At 43.7% G+C, this 19,129-nt stretch overlaps 1 protein-coding gene across 2 annotated transcripts; it reads left to right on the top strand.

Annotated features, from left to right (window-relative positions):
* Positions 1 to 4,794: 4,794 nt before the first annotated feature.
* Positions 4,795 to 16,297, top strand: FUT10 (fucosyltransferase 10). 2 transcript variants are annotated; one of them, XM_084504423.1, is made up of 5 exons: positions 4,795 to 5,008; positions 6,648 to 6,857; positions 9,354 to 9,636; positions 13,412 to 14,247; positions 16,051 to 16,297. In XM_084504423.1, exons 2-5 carry the CDS (start codon positions 6,777 to 6,779, stop codon positions 16,273 to 16,275), a joined length of 1,425 nt encoding a protein of 474 aa, XP_084360549.1. In that variant the 5' UTR covers positions 4,795 to 5,008; positions 6,648 to 6,776; the 3' UTR covers positions 16,276 to 16,297. The 2 variants fall into 2 exon arrangements, with proteins under 2 accessions (XP_084360549.1, XP_084360548.1); XM_084504422.1 differs by having other exon boundaries at positions 6,645 to 6,857.
* Positions 16,298 to 19,129: the final 2,832 nt, after the last annotated feature.

The raw sequence follows: 19,129 nt of genomic DNA, 5'->3' as shown, positions 1-19,129 counted from the left end.
TAGCAGGTCCCTAGTTGACTTGCAGAAAACAGACTCCACAATCAGTAAGATTGTACAGTGGGTGTGTTTATTCCGTGCTTGGCGGCACAGGGAGGTAATCCCACCAAAGTTGTGCACACCTGACGTGTCAACTTGTTATATGCAGTAAAGAGTTACATATGCATGAAGTTTCACAATATACCTATACATGTTCATAACCTGTCCCTGCTTTGTATTAAAATTAGTTCCAAGGAGTCATCTCCATAAACTCCTCCCATCTGCGCTTGCACAGTGTATTCTGGGGGTGGTCGTCGGGGGTCATGGGAATGCAGATTGATGACTCCTCCTTGTCACCACTAGTTGACATCTTGTCTGTGTGCAGACTCAGTTGCTCCTTGGCTCTTGTCCATCCGCAGGACCAGTTTCTACCAGTTTCATAAGACAGACCCACACTCTTATTAGGAGACTGACCTTGGTAAGGGGCCCAAGGCTTTTTGCTTTAGTTACTTTGCATAATGCACCGTAGTTAGCAAAGACACTAAGTAGGATCCTAGTTTAATGCCGTCAGCACTCTATCTCTACTTGATAAGATTCTCCTAACACCCTCTCTCATAGCATCGCTGATGCTAAGGCATTTAGATGCACCTCTAGCAGCAATGCTCGCCCCACTGTGGAAACTCACAAAAGGGAATCATTTTTGAGTTGGCCTTGTGACAGTTCAAGGTTGAGAAATCTGGTCTGTGTAAAAGGTGGTGTTGGAAGGAGGCCTTGAAACAGCCAGTCATAACCAGTGAGTGAAAATACGGAAGTCAGGAGATCCTCTGAAGTGAAGTTGGTCAGTGGGACAAAGCAGCTGGGGGGAGATAGTCCTTAGGAAAAGCAGCAGACCCAGTATTACAGGTTTACAATCCGTGCCATGCTCAGATGCTTCAAAGAGGGGAGGGTTAAAAACCAGCTGAGCACAACTGTAGCAAGGGCTGTGCATATCTGCACCTCAGCAGTGCTAACAGGATGGTAGGAAATGATTATGGTAGGAAATGAAAGGGTTATAGTCTCCAAGTCTGAGGTGCCCAAGTTAAAAAGAGCTGTAGGTGTGTCCATTCTTTTACAAAAATTTTACAGAAAGAATAATGGTGTCAGAGCAACAAGAAAGGAATATAAAGACAGAGCTGAAAAACAAAACACAGCATCCAGGACAATGAAGGATTGGGCCCTCAGGTTCTTTTTGTGGCGCTGAGCAGCTTTGTCTCTTTTAGGAAGTCACTTGACCTCTTTGCTTTGCTTTCCTTTCCTCTCTGCCTTTTTCCTGCCTTATCTATTTTAATGATACATGAAGGGGGACATGATCTGTTTCTGCTGGTCTGTTAATTCAGTGACTGGAGTGCAGACTTTGTTTGTTGCATCTGAGTACTACAGTAACGTAGAATGCAATAATAACACAGTGGAGGGAAAAAATAAAAACAAAACAAAACAAAACAAAACACAGCAATCTATTGAAAGGTTGCTTCAGATTACAGAGATATGAATCAAACAGAACAGGAATGGAGAAAGACATACACAGAAACAGAGAAGATATTCAGCAGTACCTAGGTGAAAGAAAAGAAGCTATACAATGCAGAACATTATTATTAAAAAAAAAAAAAAAAAAAAAAAAAAAGAGCCAAGACTACTTTTTCTAAAAAGAAATAAGGAATACTGAAAATATAAACAAATCAGAGAAAATGCTACAAGAGTGATCACACTGCAGCAAAGTTGCTGGGTGACCTATTGCATGGTGGAAGATCACAAGATGATAAAAATGGTTGAAATGAAGAAAATCCCAGATTGCCAGTATAAACAAAGGGCAGAAAAACTACAAAGCAGTATGCCTGTTACGTAACCAGACTAATTAAAGAGTTATGAGACTTACAGGATAACCAGGCTCTATCATTGCTAGTCTTTTTTAAAAGACAGCCTTAGGCAAAAAGGTTTTATTTGCTTACTGAGGAGAGCAGGAACTCATTAATCATATTACTGTTTTTTTTTTTACATGGTACTGTAAGTAAATTGCCCTTTTCCCACGTTTGCTAAAGTTTTAAATATTGAAGTGCAGCATTCAGCCTAAACGTTGCATTGAAAACTGCTGCTACGAATGAGAATTGGAGATTTGTTAGTCTTTGTGGTCTAATAAGACCATTCAGCTTGACCTATGTTTCTCCTCTAAAAACTTGCGAATATAGATCTGAATGAAAGAGAGAAACATCAAAGGCAGCAGATTTCCTTGTTAGCGTGCTGAAGGGAAAGACATGCTGACCTGTGGAGGGACAGGCTGCCTTGTGATTTCATCAGAGAGCAGTGACTCTCCATGGGCAGAAAACACTCAAGATACAGATCTTTAGGAAGTCTGGTTTATTAGCTCTGCTTGTTGGAGCAACAATTTGTTTTTTTTTTTGTCGTGCTTCCTCCACGATGACCTGCCCCAACACCCATGCCTTCGCTTGTGCTGGCCCAGCTCGTTAATGTCGGTAACAGGCCAGATCCTGCAATAGACGCTTCTTTCCTCAGAGTGGCATATCAGGACAAGAAACGAAATTGGATTTTTCTGATACCAGCCGCTGGATGGAGCTGGTCCAAGAATATCTTGCTGATAGCATGGGATCGACAGTGTCTGACAGCCATCCCACTGCCCTCAGGACTAGCTTCTCTATTTTCAGTTTGAATCTGTGAATTGTTGGGGTCTATGGACAGTGTCTGAGGACTGGATGGGTGGTAACTGGGAAAAGCAAGCCTGTTGCCAGGAGGCTAAAATGCATTACAAAGAAATTTTGCCCTCGTAAGAGCAATTTAGGAGTCTGCAGACTGGGGGAGCTTGAAAGCCTTGAGTATAACTAAATTTTAAAACGAGGGACAAAACCAAAACCTAATGGGATCAAAGCAAATCCTTCCATTAAGTGTAACAGGCTTCTGATCTATCTCCGTCTGCTCAGTTTGATTTATGGGCTGCTTGTGGCATGCTAGCTTCAGTACTGTCTGCCTCATGGCACCCTGCAACCATTCGTCAGGCCTCCAAAAGCAAGAGTCTGCCTTAGCATGGATCCGCTTTACAAAATAATAGTTGGAGTTTCTTGCTACATGCCTCCCGGCCCAGATCAGTGGAGCAGATCTGTGCTGCAGTTCTAATATCTGTAGCCATGCTTTGCAAGGCATATTTAAGCCCCACCTGAAGCTTCTACTTACAAATGTTACCCCAGCAGCTAGGATTTTGGGGAAGAAACAAAAGAGGTGTGATGAAACTCTGAATGAGGAGCGAGGGATAAATGAATCTGTCATGTCCTAGCACCACAGTACACTTTTTTTTTTTACTTTTTTTTTTTTTTTTCCTTAAGAGGAGCCTAGTAGCTCAGGGGGATCAGAGCTTTGTGGAGCAGTAAGAGCAGCAAGAGGTGGGCCCTGCTGCAGCAGGCTGCAGTCAGCCACAGCTATAGGGAAAGGGTGGGAGAGGAAAGGGGGCAAAGACAGCATGGCAAAGATCACTTGCACTGTTGTTTGGGTTGCGGGTTTTCTGCTGGGTGCTCTGTGAGCCTTTCAGGAAGTCTACAGGCCTGACTCACAGTGGAATAAGGAGATGAGCTGTGATCTTGACATTTGGATAACCTATGTCACTCAGACATGTCAGCAGAGGTACATCAGGCTTTCCCTCTGCCACCTCTGGGATGCTTCCACCCTCTGCTCCCCTGGTGCTCCTCCTGCACCTCTGCTGCCCTTCACACCCAGGCTGTGCCCCTCTCCTCAGCCCCTGTTCCTGGGCTGGGCACTTTTACTCTTGTGGGAGAGGAGATGGAGGAAGAGTTGTTTTGCATTTGTTTTCCCTTAATGTTTGAAGCATCAAATAATGGTGTTTTGGCCTGTTTGTGTATGAGTAGTGTGTAAGTAGAATGGTTTGGGTTGGAAGTGTCCTTAAAGATCCATCTTGTTCACAAATACTTATGAACAAATACGTGCAGGTATCAGACACCTTGGTATTAAAACAAATGTGTTACCGTGTAGATCCATGTTATAAATATGGACATGTATGGTTATGTGTACCTATCAAACGGATAAACGTCATCTCTGCCCTGAGCCAGCACAACCAACATTTTAAGGGAAATATCTTTTCCTACAAACAGCAAATGCCAGAAAATGCACAAAGAGGGCCTCAACTTCTGGAAACCCCGAGCTGATCTGGATCACTACTCGCTCCTGGCAGGAATGCCCTGCAAGGCTGGCAGCACGTCGCAGCCGTAGCCCTTCTTGTGCTCGGGGTGCCTGCCTCAGCTCTGAGCCTGAGGGACGAGGGATATGTTCCCTCTCTGTGAGACAGGGCCGGCCAGCAGGCACTTGAGTGCTTCCCAACTTCCATGACGCATTTTTTTTTTTTTTTTTTTTTCTGACAACCCTCTGGCTTGGCGCAGTGGAGCTAAGCCCTCTCGAAGAGAGCACCGGATAAAATAATGGCACTGTTGTAAAGACGAAACAAAACAGAACAAGCAGAAAAAAAAAAAAAAAAAAAAAAACAGCAAGAAGCACAGCTAGGCTAACAGTTAGAGAAATCAGTGTCGGGAATAGACTTTTTAATTATTTTTTATCATTTTATTTTATTTTTATTTCGGCGGGAGGAGCAGCCGGGAGCGGCAGCGCGCCCGGTGCCATCGGCCCGCCGCGTTTCCTCTGCAGAGCCCTCGGGACCCCGGGGGGAGCCGATCCCCCCAGGCCCTCCCCGAGCCCCCCGGGTGGCCGCAGGGAGCTGGGGGAGCTTTGGAGGAGGAGGAGGAAGGAAGGAGGAAGGGGGAAGGCGCGGATCCGCGCCGCCCCTCCGCGGGGCCCCGCGCAGCGCCCGCCTCCCGCTCCCCTCCCCAAGTGGATGCTCGAACTGAAAGTGAAAAATAGCAAAACAAACAAACAAACAAACAAAAAAACCCAAACACACACAAAATAATCATCAAACAACAACAACAAAACAGACCCAAGAGCACGGGGCCGGTGGCACATCGGGCGGGATGGATTTTTGCGGGTAAGTAGGGAAGCAGCCCGCCGGGCCGGAGGATGCTGGAGCCCGAGGGAGCTGGGGGGGAAGACACGGGGCTGCAGCCCCCCGGGAGGGGTACAGGACGGGCTGAGAGCCGGGCAGGGAAAGCGGGGTGCACAGGGAAAGCGGCTGGGTGCGGGGGGAAGGCAGCGAGGCAGGGCTGGGAGCAGAGGTGGCGGGGGCACCCGGTGGGAAGTTTGGGAGGGTGTGCGGGGGGCTGCTCCGCTGCACGGCACACCAGGATGTGGTGAGCTGTCCTGCTCTCTCCCCAGGTCCTTACTTATGCCCCTCTGCTCGGCAGGAGCGAGGTGGGAAGGCTCTGCGAGGTCTGCTCTGCTGGCCAGGCTGGGGCAGGACAGAGCCTAGCGTGGGCCACCACCAGCCCCCCGCTGGGTGTGAGCACCGGGTTTGGGCACTGCAGGTGAAAGAGAGAAGCTGTGACCCCCCTGCCTGACCCTGGGCACACCCGTGCTGTGCAGTTCCCCCTCTGGAAGAATACCGAAACCCAGGAGGATTGCTGCATTTTTACCCAGGCAGGGAGTGAGGGGGGCATTCAGTGTGCTATCAGAGCCTTCCTTTTCCATGCATAGGGTAAGATGTATGCTGTTAAATACACTGTTCTGCCCCCCCGAGTGGCTGAGTACACTTTCAATAATACGCTTGCAATCAGAGTTCAGCCCCTTCCACTCCTGATGCCCTACTTTGGCTGTAATGCAGGAAGGTACAGTGGATAGAAGACTTTGAAACTTGGTTTCAAAGGCACTGAGCTGTCAGCATCAGGCTGTAGTACCCAGACAAAGCCTTCAGAAGCAGCTGTCCCACGCAGAGCAGAACTCAGCAGTGCTGTTTCATGTGAGGCTTTGGTGAAGAGGCTCCTCAGGTGGTTGATGCAAAGGGATTTACTCATGTTGCAGTGGAAGCAGGACCAGCCTTTGGACTCTATCTGCTACCTCCACAGAGGGAGGGGGCAGGCAGTAACTGTGGGACCCATCCCTCTGAAAGATTTTTGGAGCTCCATGACTGGGATGCGGGAGGTAGCTGATAGGAACACACACATGGAGGGAAAGCAATCACGTATGCCTTTTTGTAGAAAACTAGACTAAAGTTCTGGTTTTCTCTCATCTTAATTATCTTATTTTTCCTCTTTTTTTTTTTTTTTTTTTTTTTTTTTTTGAATCGGAAGCTGGAATTTGTGCCTATTCTGGTTGTCAGGTGCTGGGATTTTCACTCAGTAACATCCATCATGCAGCAAAATGGTCTGGGAGAAATAAAAAAAAGTGTGTCAGGGAAGGGGAAGAGTCATTCGAGGTTGTTTGAGAGGCAGACCAGCATGGATATAGATTGCCAGAGAAGGGGAATTTGTTAAACCTAAACTGTTCTAGCCCTGGAGAGAGATATGTGGAGAGTTGATGTGTGGCCCTGCTTTGAAAGGAGCCCAAGTCCAGGCTGGGCAGTGTGTGCGTGAGTGCTATTTTGTGCAGACCGCTTTCTGGTCTAGCTAAGGGTTAGCCTGTCTCAAAACATTGTTCTGGCACCTGCAGAAAGCTACAGGTAGACATCAAGTTAATCACCAAGGTCAAGGAGCGCTCTTTGTTGATGTTTTACCCTTTTTTTTTGGCAGCAGTCACCATGAAGAGGAGTAAGGATGGAGTGGGACAGCACTGTGGCAAGGGCTGAAGACTTTCAACAAGCTGGCCTGCCTGATGCCTAGCTCTATCTGTCCGTGGGTGCCCCACGGGCCTAACAGTGCAGCATGATCAGGACGAGGAGGAAGAAACTGTGGGCATCTTGTTTCTGCTTTGCAGCTGCCTTTTTCCTCGTGGTGACATTCCAGGTACTGGGGAAAAAGGGCAGGGGATATGCGTGTTGTTGTACTCAGCATGTGACACAAAATTTGGCAAATTGAGAGAGAGATCATAAAAGGCAAAAGATGTGTTTGGTACAAGATTGCTGTGAGAGGAATATTTGAAGAAAGTCTGTCAACTCTGTTAGGGTAGTGGTAGCAGCTCCGTAAGTGACATTACACAGAGGATGGCTTTCGTGCACAGCTCCTCAGCTGCTGGAGGAGCTCCTCACAGGTCATGTACCAGACCACCCCATGTTGCATTGCCTCTATCCTGTGCTGGTTTCCCAGTCCCCTCAAGGCCATGAGTTTGACCTGATGAGGCTGGGAGGCAAGGCTGGACCCATTCCAGGCAAATGTGGCAGTCTTACCTGGAAAACCTGAGCAGTCCTGACTCAAAGGCTGTGCTTAGCATTAGGAAGTCCAGTAGCTGGTCAATAATAAAAAAAAAAAGGAATGATAGGAAAATCAGCATGGAGGCCTATTAATTTACAGTAGGTGCAGTCCAGCCTAGCTTTTCATCAGAAGAAAACAACTTTTACATAGATTGAATCAGCTGTGGCTGGCAGCTGTGGGACTTACAGAAACTTCAGACATGAGAAGTGCATGATCTGCCCCAGGGATGTCTCCATACCAGTTGTGCTCTGAACTGAGGCTCTTGTTCAGACTGGTACCTCAGGTAACAGCCAGTGGATCCAGCATATGGATTTCTGAAGCTCTCCCAGGCCAGCTGCTTGCTCTGAATGGGAATGACTTTGTGGGGGCAGGTGTTGTCACTTTTGGTTCTGTGCCCCTAAGCTGGGCATCCAAAGTTTGATATGGCTGCCCTAGTGTGGGAGCAATGCTAGCAAATCTTTAGGAGCTTTACTGGCAGGTTTTGTGACTGCACTGCACCTCCACAGCTAAGCAGGTTCAGATTTGGGATTTTCATCTGACAAGTTCACTGCACAGTGACACTCGGTGCCCGGCTGCTGGGACTGCTGCAGCATGGGAGCTGTGGGTATAGATGGGATGTATCAATTCCCAGGAGTTCAGAGAAAGCTGCTAGAAATTCTGAACAAGTACACAGATTCCTTGAATTCTGCTAGGGCCAATTTTGGAAGCAGAAAAAGAGTATGTTCCTGGAGAAACCTGGACATGAAGTAGCTATAGACTTATCAGAGTTATATTGCTGCATTTGCATCTCACCACACTGCTAGACAAATAATCCTTGTCCCCAGCTAGTATCTTGTCCACTTGCCAATGTGGGAGTGTTTTCTGTATTTTTCTGTGCAGCTGCACTTTGCACAGCCTCCTGTGTGTGCTGTCCCAGTGTCCTGTGTTGCACAGAGCCTATTTAGTTTACTTACAATCAGTGTATTTTACTAGACAGTAAGAGTGAATGACATAGCAAACAGTGAAATGAATGTGTGTGGTAATGCTATCAGGGAAGATAAATGTTTTCAACCAACTTAATGTAAACAACGCTCTCCTGCTTTCCAATATCCTCCTTCAGAGCCATCCAAAAAGTGGAAATGCTGTGAGCCAAAGCTGTCTGGTGGGTATGAGTTCCCCCATCGCTCTTGCAGCTGTTCTTAGGGTGGCACTAGGCTCTGCCTGTGGAGATGCACACAGAAAAAGCCGTTTGCGTGGCGGCAGGAAGGTCTTCGCCCCACAGAAGCTAAGGGTGGTTTCTGTGTATCCCACAGCACCACCTACCAGCACCATTTCTGTCTCTTCACCAACTCTCCCTCAGCAGACTTCTCTGCCCCAGGACACTTTTATGAAAGGTACAACCTGTAGAAAAGGGTGGTGGTTTCACGGGCACCTGAACTAGTGAAGCCTGACTTTCTGAGGATTTCTGTCTCATGACTGATGGCAGGCCCTGTTAGAGGTTCTCCTATGGTTGGAAATCTTGTAAGGTTCCTCTCAGGGTTTCTGATCTGTACACGATGGTTTGCACAGTCAGGTCTTTTACATCTCTGCATACAGGTGGGATTTTTCTCTTGTGCTTGGCCAACAAGTTGTATTTAGGTTTTCTTTAAGACCTGTCTGACTGATATATCCAGTCATTGGTTTAAAAATCAAGCAGGGTGGGCACAGATGACCACACAGAGACATGAAGACCTTATGGCTTTTTTTTTTTTTTTTTTTTTTTAACAGCACATTTCCAGAATAAACCTTGCTACTGGAGGGCTGTCTTCTGTTTTATGCTTTTTCCAGAGAGAAAGCAGAGTTTGTCATCTTAAATTTTGTCTGACATGGCCATATCTCAGTACAGAAATTTAGTTTTTACCTCCACCTTACCTATTCATATTGAAGTACTCCCTATTCTGACATAAATCACCTGGACAATGGCTGCAATCAGTGAAGTGCATCCACTTCCTTGATTGACAGAAACTTCATGGAGGCTTACATAGTCCTTGATGTCTGAACTCTAAATTACCATGCAAAAGTCCCGGCTAATGGCAGTGATGTTCTGTGATATGTATGCTTTTTCCCCTGAAGGTTGTCACTGAACTGAGCGATTCAGAGAATAAGGCGGCAGTAGTCTCCAGTTTACACAGTGGTCCACTGAAGCCTGAGGAGAGACGTGATCTCCAGTTTAAGAACGAACTTGACAGCAACTTCAGGACAGAGTCTGATGCAAACCATTACCCCATCCTGCTCTGGTGGTCTCCCCTGACTGGAGATACAGGGAGACTGGGTCAATGTGGAGAGGATGTTTGCTTCTTTACTATCAACAAGACCTACCAGCACAATCAGATGACAAGAGCTTTTCTGTTCTATGGTAAGGAGCTGTTTCTTTCTAAAGGAGAAACTTTCCCTCCTGTCCAGCTCTTTTCCTTTAGAGATTAAATATTCTAGGTGGAAATCAGGAGCAGGAAGCTTACACAGCTCACTTTGTTAAACTTTGCCTGATGCTGAATCTATCATCACAGGCCCAGAGACCTCTGCAAAAGGACTCTGAGGAGTGACCATGCACATCTGTGGGATGACTGTTGTCTTGCCTCATGCTGCTTTCCTGTCACATGTGCTCCCTGTTTATGGGAGAAAAAATAATTTCCTGTAGCTGCCAAGTCATGAAAAGACAGTCTGAGATAAGGACATTTTTTTTTTCCCCAGTCTTTTGGCTTATCACCCCCAGCAGAGGTCCTGCAAGGCCTTTGTCACACTTGTGCAAGACTTTTGTCTTAAGATAATGCCCTCACTGGTAACTGTGCAACTGCCCTGCTGCATGTGCCAAGAGATTGCTAGCAGCCTGTAAATGGAAAGCACTGAAAGAAGTGCATTGATTCTGCTCAAGGAACAGCAGCTAGTGCAACATGCTGAGTTGCTCTGGCTCTGCTGCCTAAGAAACTTCTCACTACTTGTGCTGTAAAAACAAAACACAAAAGAGGCATCTTTATTTTGTTAATTTCTTCCCCCCACACCATAGCTTTGAAGATGAAAAGAGAACTTCAGTTGGAAAAATAAAGACAATAAATTTCTGTGATTGGTAGGTTCAGCCCCTTTGTCTGAAAACAAAACAAAACAAAACAGAGTCCTGAATTTTCATTCACTTGTTCAAGACACAGGTGAACTGGAAATAAGGGCTTTTAATGTGGTTGTTAACAGTAAACTAAAAACTTCTCATCAGTAATCTTTTCAGAGTGCCAAGTAGGTCAGCATTGTCTGTTGCTAATATAGTGGTCAAGCATGAAGGCAAAGGAATAACAGTGAGGGAATGAGAACTTGACCTAATTAAACACAAGAAAAGCTAGGTTTGCACCACGTGAAAGTTGTGAAGTCTGGTGCTTTTGGTCTCTGGCAACAATTCTCTTTGCCTGCTTCAGCATTAAAAGAACTACTACTGTTCATTTTTGACAGGTTTGTGGACATGATTACTTATTTTCAAAGGGTTATTTATACTGGGCAAAAGACCTTCCCTGTAGTTTTTCTTTTTCTAGTGATGCTGTCTTTGCACTGCATATAAAGGCAAATGTCAACATATGCAAAAATGTTACTTGTTTTTAAACCATGATAAATGATCTCACAATGCTAAAGTCTGCAGAGACAAAGGACATAGGTAGGGGTTGACATAGGTCATCTCTCCTCTGGAAGTGAGCCATGGCACCCACTTGCTCGATTTTGTCTCTACCTTTGGAGTAGTCTCCAAATTAGTCTCCAAAATCTACCTTTTCAACATCACATACTCCACAGAGTTTTGCTTGTAGCATGAGCTGCTGATGCTGTTGCTTCTGAGGAAAACTGCATCAGCAAGAGCTGGATCTGATGTAGAGGGAGATGCTCTGCTTTTCTGCACCAGAGAGTTGAGTCCTTGGAGTATGAATCCCAAATGAAAGATGTCTCCTAAGATACAGAACTTCTCCCGAGAGCATCTGTCATTTGTTCCTGCACTTTGCCACACATCTGAGATTTTCTAATTAGTAGTTTGCAAGTTGAAATTGCTTGTAATTACAGTCTTGCTGTGCTTTCCTTATCCCTTCATAAGCTCATTAATTTCCTTCAGCTCACAGGGTGGGCAACATGCTGGTGGTATCTTCCCTTCAATGCTCAAAATCTTTTTGTCTACTTTCTGGATGGAGATTGATTAAGTGTTATATTAGAATCAGCCAATTTGGTGTGCTTTTATCTATTGTGCTGTTTTCTTTAATTTTCTCTGTGCCTAATTCTTTCTTTCTTTAATAAGTTTTACACATTATGCTTCAATCCCTCTCTCACCCCTTTTCTTGTGTCATTCTTTTCTGCGTTTACCTTCTCTCTCCCCTGCTGTGCTACCTCTTTGAGGTAACTCTTGCAAGAGGCAAAGCTGAACAGCTATGGTTTCAATCCACAGCCTTTCATTATTGTCTATGTACACTGCAGCTTCTCTTCTGGACATCTCTTAAAACAAGGTGTTTTCAAAACCAGATAGACTGCGTAAGAATTTGATTCATTCTCATTCTTCTTCACCTTATTTCATCGCTACCACACAACAAAAACAAAGAAAGCAAACAGCTTTTGTTTGTTTGTTTGTTTGTTTTCAGTGAGCGGCACAGCACCTCATCCTCTTAGTGTTTGGGACTTGGGACCACACTTCAGAGGAAAACAGAATGTCAAATTCTTAGTGGTCTTAAAAAACTAACAAGCAAACAAACAAACAATACACCTGATGCTCTTTGAAGGATCATTCTTTATAAGAGGTTTTTATACAACTGGCAGATATCATCCATCTTCACTGCTGTAGTGAAATCTTCTATTGGTTTTACAAGGTCACCCTTGGAGTCATCTTGGCAGGCTTATGCAGCTACAGAGATCATTGGGCATTTCTTTTTTTTTTTTTTTTTAATTTTATATATTAGTTTTTAGGTGAAAGCTCTTTGTTACTTTTACTAACTTTCTCTATTCCCCTTCCCCCCTCCCTCCCCTCTGTGGTTTGAGATCAAGGGTAGAACATAGAATGAAAGATCATGAGTAAGGTGGAGATGGTAGAATAAGTTGTTCAAAGAAAAGGGGTTTGTGTTGTTTTCAAAACCAGTTGTTCCTTTTATTTATTTATTTTTGTTTGTTTATGAACCTCACATGCTTGACAGAACAGGTTAAAAGTTTCATATATTCAGTGCTGGTACTCAAGTCAAAACCAAATATAGTTCTAAGAGAATGAAGAGGTGTCTTGGCACAGATTCGTCAGCTTTGCATTTAATCTGAAAAAAGGCTAGACATCTGAGTGTAGTACAGCACTACTGAAGGGGAAAAAAGGTTCTGATTCATGACTTGGTATTTTGAATTCAGGTTTGCACAGACCAGCCTTTGCTAAAAGGTTTCTAGGTTTCTCCATGGTTTTCCTAAATTGCGTGGGGGGCTCACTCTCCTTCCAGAAAAGTGCAAGCAGCTGCAGTGGTCTGCTTTCAGCATTTAGACATAGTTCTTTCTCTACTTTTGCCACTAGATTGAGGAGCCATCTTTTGCCAAAGGCTGTTTCCTTTATGTATCTGGTAGGCAGCTGTGATCTCTAAATTTTCACTTTGATAAACTAAATAGATTGGCTTCCAAAGTTTCTATAATAAAATGTCTTTCCAAGACTTCAAGTCATTCTTACAATTTTTCTCCTTAACTGATCCAATATTTTAGCAGCTTTTTTTGTTGTTTTGGTACTAGAATCAAATTCATCCCTGCAGTGACCATTTCCCTCTCATTATAGACAGAGGAAATGCCATCTGTTCCCTTATTTACATAGCCAGGGGATTATTAAGCATCTTATTAGTCTCCCTTCAGTGCAGTAAAATACAAAATAGGGAGGCTTTGAAATGAGAGGCCTTTAAACTAACATGACCTGAATGTAAAACATTTTTAATGTTAACTACTGATCCCCCGTCTCTAGATTCTTCTGCTGCCAAATTTGCTTCTATCTGTCATCACATTCCTTTGTCTTTGCATGAATTACTCTCTTTGTTGCGCAGCCTTGTAATGTCATAAATGCAGTGCTGGAGGGCTGATATTAAATTAAAATCGAATTTCTGTATATTGCACTTGGGTGACATGACAGGGGAAGGCCAGACTAAACACTATTTGCTTTTGTCTAGGAACTGACTTCAGTATAGACAGCCTACCACTCCCTCGAAAAGACCACCATGACTGGGCCCTTTTCCATGAAGAGTCACCAAAAAACAACTACAAACTCTTCCACGAACCAACTATCACCTTATTCAACCACACCGCGACCTTCAGCCGTCATTCTCACCTACCGCTGACCACTCAGTACCTTGAGGGTGTGGAGGTCCTCAAGTCCTTGAGGCACATGATCCCACTGCAAATGAAGAACAGCCTGAGGAAGCAGCTTGCACCACTCGTGTACGTGCAGTCTGACTGCAACCCTCCTTCTGACCGGGACAGCTACGTGCGTGAGCTGATGTGCCACATCGAAGTCGACTCTTATGGGGAATGTCTGCACAACAGAGACCTTCCCCATCATCTCAGAAATCCAGCTGCCATGGATGACAGGAACTTCTTTAAAATACTGGCACAATACAAGTTCATTCTTGCGTTTGAAAATGCTATCTGTGAAGATTACATCACTGAAAAGCTCTGGCGGCCGCTGAAGCTGGGAGTGGTACCAGTGTACTTTGGGTCTCCCAGCATTGTAGACTGGCTTCCCAGCAACAAGAGCGCAATCTTGGTATCTAGTTTTTCACACCCTAGGGAGCTGGCCCACTATATCAAAACACTAGACAAAAATGATCAAGAATATGAGGCCTTCCTGGAATGGAAACTGAAAGGTGACATTTCCAATCCAAGGCTGCTTACAGCGATGAAGGAGCGCAAATGGGGAGTGCAAGATATCACCCAGGACAATTACATTGACACATTTGAGTGCATGGTGTGTAACAGAGTGTGGGAAAACATCAGGAGGGAAGAAAAGGTACTTGTGACTTTCTGTCTCGTGGGGGCTTTAAAATGGCCATAGGTTCAGATTTGCCAGAGGAATTTTGATTATCAGATTTCTGGCCAGTCTACAATCACTGGTATCACAGTGTAATTGGGTTGTGCAACCTCATGCCAAAAGGTGTTGGCAGAAGGTGTGAGTACATGGCCAGGGCATGTGTTCTTTGTACTGCTACAGTACTGGCACTCATGCACAGTGACTGGTGAGCTGGTGGTCATCTCAACAAAAAGCTTGAATTGTTCAGGGAGGAGGTTTTTATTCGGCTACAGTGAGGAGCCTGACTTCCTGACTTGCTTTAGAAGACCACCCTGAAGGCTACCAAACACTGGAACATATTGCCCAGAGAGGCTGTGGGATCTCTGCCCTTAGAGGCTTTTAAGATTCACTTGATTAGATCTGATCAGACCTGCTTGGAGCAGGGGACTGGACTAGATGATTCCTGAAGGTCCCTCCTGATTTAAATACTCTATGATTTTCTGGGTCTGTGTATATGTGGATGCATGCAAGCCTTTAGCAAAAAAGTGTCATTTTCTTTGGCCATATTTAGTGACTAAACATTGAAATATTGATGTTTAAGACAGGTTGTTCATTAGCGAGAGGAACTGGACCTGTTTCTCCAGGTCTAAATCTGTTGGAAGTTACACTGATAGAGACCAGCTGGAAATGGCTGTGCTATCTGGAAGCCCAGCAATGAGGGCCCACCAGACTTGTAAGGTTGTCAGCTGTGGTACCAGGAGCCCATTTCAGAGCCACCATGATCTGTTCAGTCTCCTGAGGCTGATAGTTGTGGATTGGGCTGGTAGAAACACAGCATTACTTGTAACAGTTGTTACAAAATGAAGTTAGAAACTCACACCACATGCACCTCTGAGTTAGTGAATACTCATTTTAATTACCATATTTCTTTAAGGTTTCTAGGTTTAGGTACCAAGAACCATTTTTTTTTCTCTTCATGGGCTCCATTATCAGCATAGATGGAAAAACAAACAAACAAATGAACAAACAAACAAACAAACAAACAACCTTTTTGTGCCCAGTAATGGAACTGACTAATGGCTATAATACCCTAGAGTTGTCCTATACCTATTAGGCCCTATTTTTACAGGTGACAATATGAGCAGTACATTAAGTAGTCAGCTAGTAGAAAGGATACAAAGAAAGCATTAGAATCTGTTAGGGTGAACTGAAGTGATGGGGAGTGCAAACCATTAGGCATTTATATTACATTTAGCCAAGCTGTCCTAGATGAATCCAGTGCAAATCTAGACAGTCGTCCTCTCCTTAAATTTGGAATAAAACCACGGGAAGGTATAAAAGGGATGAGATACAGAGATTCCTTTCGCATGCTTTTGTGACTCTCCAGTCAAGCAGACTATGAAGACCAGTCTGCTTTCCTTGTCAGATTCATAGCTTGTCTTTTTCTCATTAAAATTATCTCATGAAATGTGTGCATATTTAACATGAATTATATTAACATATAATGATGAAAGTAGAACTTGTTTCCTTAGAATTTCAGATTGGCTTAGCTGATGCTGCCTGTTTGCAGCCAGATCTGATATGAGATTCTGGCTCTTGTCAGCATTATTGCCCTTCCTCCAAGCAACTCATGGAGAGCTTCCCCTCGGACATCCACAGGGACATGGCTAGAGCCTATGGTGGGAGGGCAAATTCACTGACATGCTTTAATAGTTTTTTTTTTTTTTTTTTTTTTTTTTTTTTTTTTATATATCTGCATCAGTCCCTAAATAATCCTTTCCTTCTATTTCTCTCCATCGCCAGGGATGGCTACCTCAGAGGTGGAGTGCTCAGGTTAACCATCTGAGCTGCCCCAAACCCGAGGCTTTCTCATTCTTATCTTCAAACCCTGGCCGGAATTCCCTGCAGGAGATGTGGATAGCAAGTTTTGAGCAATCCAAGAAGGAAGCCTGGGCACTGAGACAGCTGGTGGAAAGGAACAGGAATTTTACATCTCAAGAATTTTGGATGCTTGTATTCAAAGAATAAATACACCAGCCTGTAAAACAAAGTGACCTTCTTAGAGGAATCTACAGAATTTTCTTTTTGCAGGTGGCCTTATTGTATGTAGGATTGTAGACCACAGGAAGTAGACCTATAAGACTGAATTTAGTATGCTTAGTGCACAAGGAGTATAAGGAATGCTAAGAAGAAGAATCACCCTACTGGTTGATAGGAATATGCGTGTGTACGCTAATTGTCATTAATTCATGTGTTTTAGCATTGCAGCACAAGTTTATCAAGGTTCTCCGGGCCCAGCGTCAAGCACAGATCTAGTCATTGTGAGGTGAGTGGATCTCCCTCCATCTTTAGGTATGTGCCTGAGTTCATAGCCTCAGGACCCCTTTCTTCCCCAGTCCAGGATCCTCTTTTGCTGCATTGGTATCCATGAGTTGGAGAGCAGATGATGCCATTACACTGCTACAGCTTCTGTGCTGCTTTGGATGTAGAGAAAAGATTGGGACGGTGTCCCTGGCTAGTTGTTTGTTATCAATTTCCCTGGCATCAGCAGATTTAGCAGGGACTTGGCGAGCTTTGTGTCCTGACACTGAATGCCAATGTAAAGTGCATTAGTACTTGGCATAGGAAAGCACCATCTGTTAGTGTCCAGGGACAGATTGAATGAAAAACGTGCTGGCTCAGATTTATCCACCATCTTCTGCTAAAAATAAGCAGAACACATGAATATCTCCACTCCACAGAAATAGGGCTGGCCTCAATATCACTTACCTTCTTGCCTTTCTGATGATAGACTAATTTTTTATCATATATAAACATGGAATTATGGCTTTTAAAAGTCAGGGTTAAAACTGAAAACTGGTGCTGAAAAGTATTTAAAAAGCACAAGGAAAAGTAGGCAAACAACCTACATGTTTTAACATGGAGAACCCCAAATTACTTTACCTGACAAAAAATAATAAATAATTGGTGATATTGGTCATCACTTGCCAAAGGACATACCTTTACATGATGTACAAACTATTACATTTTTCATCCCAAGTTCTTCCAACTTCAGTCTGTGGAGGAGTGGAGGAGTCCAATTCCACAGGAGTTGCACAATGGCATTATTTGTGTGGAGCCATTCAGATGAGGGAGAAACATTCATATGATGATGTGGAAAATAAAACTACTAATGAAGTTCTTCACATCACTGGAAAGGCAGATTTTCACATCTCTGATCATTTCCATGCAATTGTTCCATGTAGCAGGCTATGTTAAGACTGCTGCCAAGCCGCTTTGTGAATGGGTAGCAATGAGAGAGGAAGTGAATAGTATTTACACCATGAAATTCAGGTGCAAAATTCACTTACCTTGGGAAAATTTCCTTGCCTGAAATTTCCTCACCAAATAACTGCTGAATTCTTAGTTACTTTTCAATCTAGCAGAAGGAAGCATTTTTGTGGCTACAAAGCATACAGCACTGGACTTTGTTTATATGAGCACATAGTTATTTTTGAATAGCAAAACAGTCTCACTGAAATCTCTTCTATTGTTTTGCCAGTGCGGCACACAGAACCTTAAGACGCAGACATGTCTTAAACTCTTTCCCCATTGGTCTACAATACAAGTGATAGTAATCCCTAGAAATAAAGCAGACCATCAAGAATGTGGTGTTAACAATAGACATAGAGGCTTTCTTCAGTCAGGACCTAGAATTGAATATAAAGCCTACGGCGTTCTCAAAGGGAACTGATGTATTCCATCCCATCACCAAGAATTTCTGCTTCTCCTCCCCAGATGGCACAGAACATCTGCAGAATGAGGGACTATCTTCTTGTGTCTTGTTCTGCTGTGCCAAAAATCTCAAGCCAGGTTGTTTAAAGACCTCAGACTTGTTTAAAAACAAATTAAATTAAGATCTGTTTTTTTTTTTTTTTTTTTTTTTTTTTAATTATTATTTTATTTTATTTTATTTTATTTTATTTTATTTTATTTTATTTTATTTTATTTTATTTTATTTTATTTTATTTTATTTTATTTTATTTTATTTTATTTTATTTTTATTTCCCTGGTGGAATGTGAGACCCTGAGGTTCCTGAGCAATCTGCTAGGTGTGATATAAAATTGAGGCATATTTATCTCAAAGAGTCTAAGATACATTATCCCTGATTTTACCTTTGTGGAGTGGGAAGAAAATTAATACTGAATAACTGGTTTACAACTCAAATTCTCAAATTCAAAGTGATTAGTAGCAGGTGTTTCAGAAGATGTAACATCTTCATCCACTACTATATGCAGAAGAAAGACAAGTCCCCTGATTGGCTCAGGGTGCACTGTGGTATAATTGCCACTCATCCTCTCAGGGTTCTCTCATGATGCAGCCTTTCTAAAGGGTAAGCATAAACTCTTGGCTTCCACAGGCTAGTTCAGAGCAACATAAATTTGGCCCTTGGTTTTAATCACCCTGTACAGCCTCTTCTCCTATGGTAGGTAGAAGGAAGTTTTAGTGATCACCCTAGAATATGTGAACATATCATGGCAATGATTTCTACAGGCTAATCAAGTGTAAGACAGACTTTCCATGAATTTTAAGTCAATCTCTTTTCTCCCCCTACTGCCCTGAGAAAGAATAATCAAAAGCAGCTGTCCAGTCTCTCTCTCTCTCTCTTTTATTTTTCTTCCAGCTGATTTGCTAGCCTTCCTGTCATGCGCAGATTTGTAATTGTAGCCAGGACGGGACAGCAGTCTACAGCAGTCCTGGCATGGTTAGGAGAGCCTGGGTAATGAGGCAGCTTTAGATACCAGCTTTGGACATGATCTTCCTTCTTCCTCTCCTGAAGGGAAATCAGAATTGGGGCACGGATGAATGGGAACAGGGCTTGCTTTCACCCTTTCTGCTGCT

Source organism: Aythya ferina, assembly GCF_964211825.1.
Source record: "Aythya ferina genome assembly, chromosome: Z".
Lineage (NCBI taxonomy): Eukaryota > Metazoa > Chordata > Aves > Anseriformes > Anatidae > Aythya > Aythya ferina.
Note: the sequence above shows the minus strand (reverse complement) of the source record. Positions and strands in the feature narration are given on the sequence as shown.

Coding starts and splice junctions, on each gene's coding strand:
- FUT10 (XM_084504423.1), top strand. CDS start 6,777: ATGATCAGGACGAGGAGGAAGAAACTGTGGGCATCTTGTTTCTGCTTT. Junction 6,858..9,353: donor TCCTCGTGGTGACATTCCAG/GTACTGGGGAAA, acceptor TTTCCCCTGAAG/GTTGTCACTGAACTGAGCGA. Junction 9,637..13,411: donor AAGAGCTTTTCTGTTCTATG/GTAAGGAGCTGT, acceptor GCTTTTGTCTAG/GAACTGACTTCAGTATAGAC.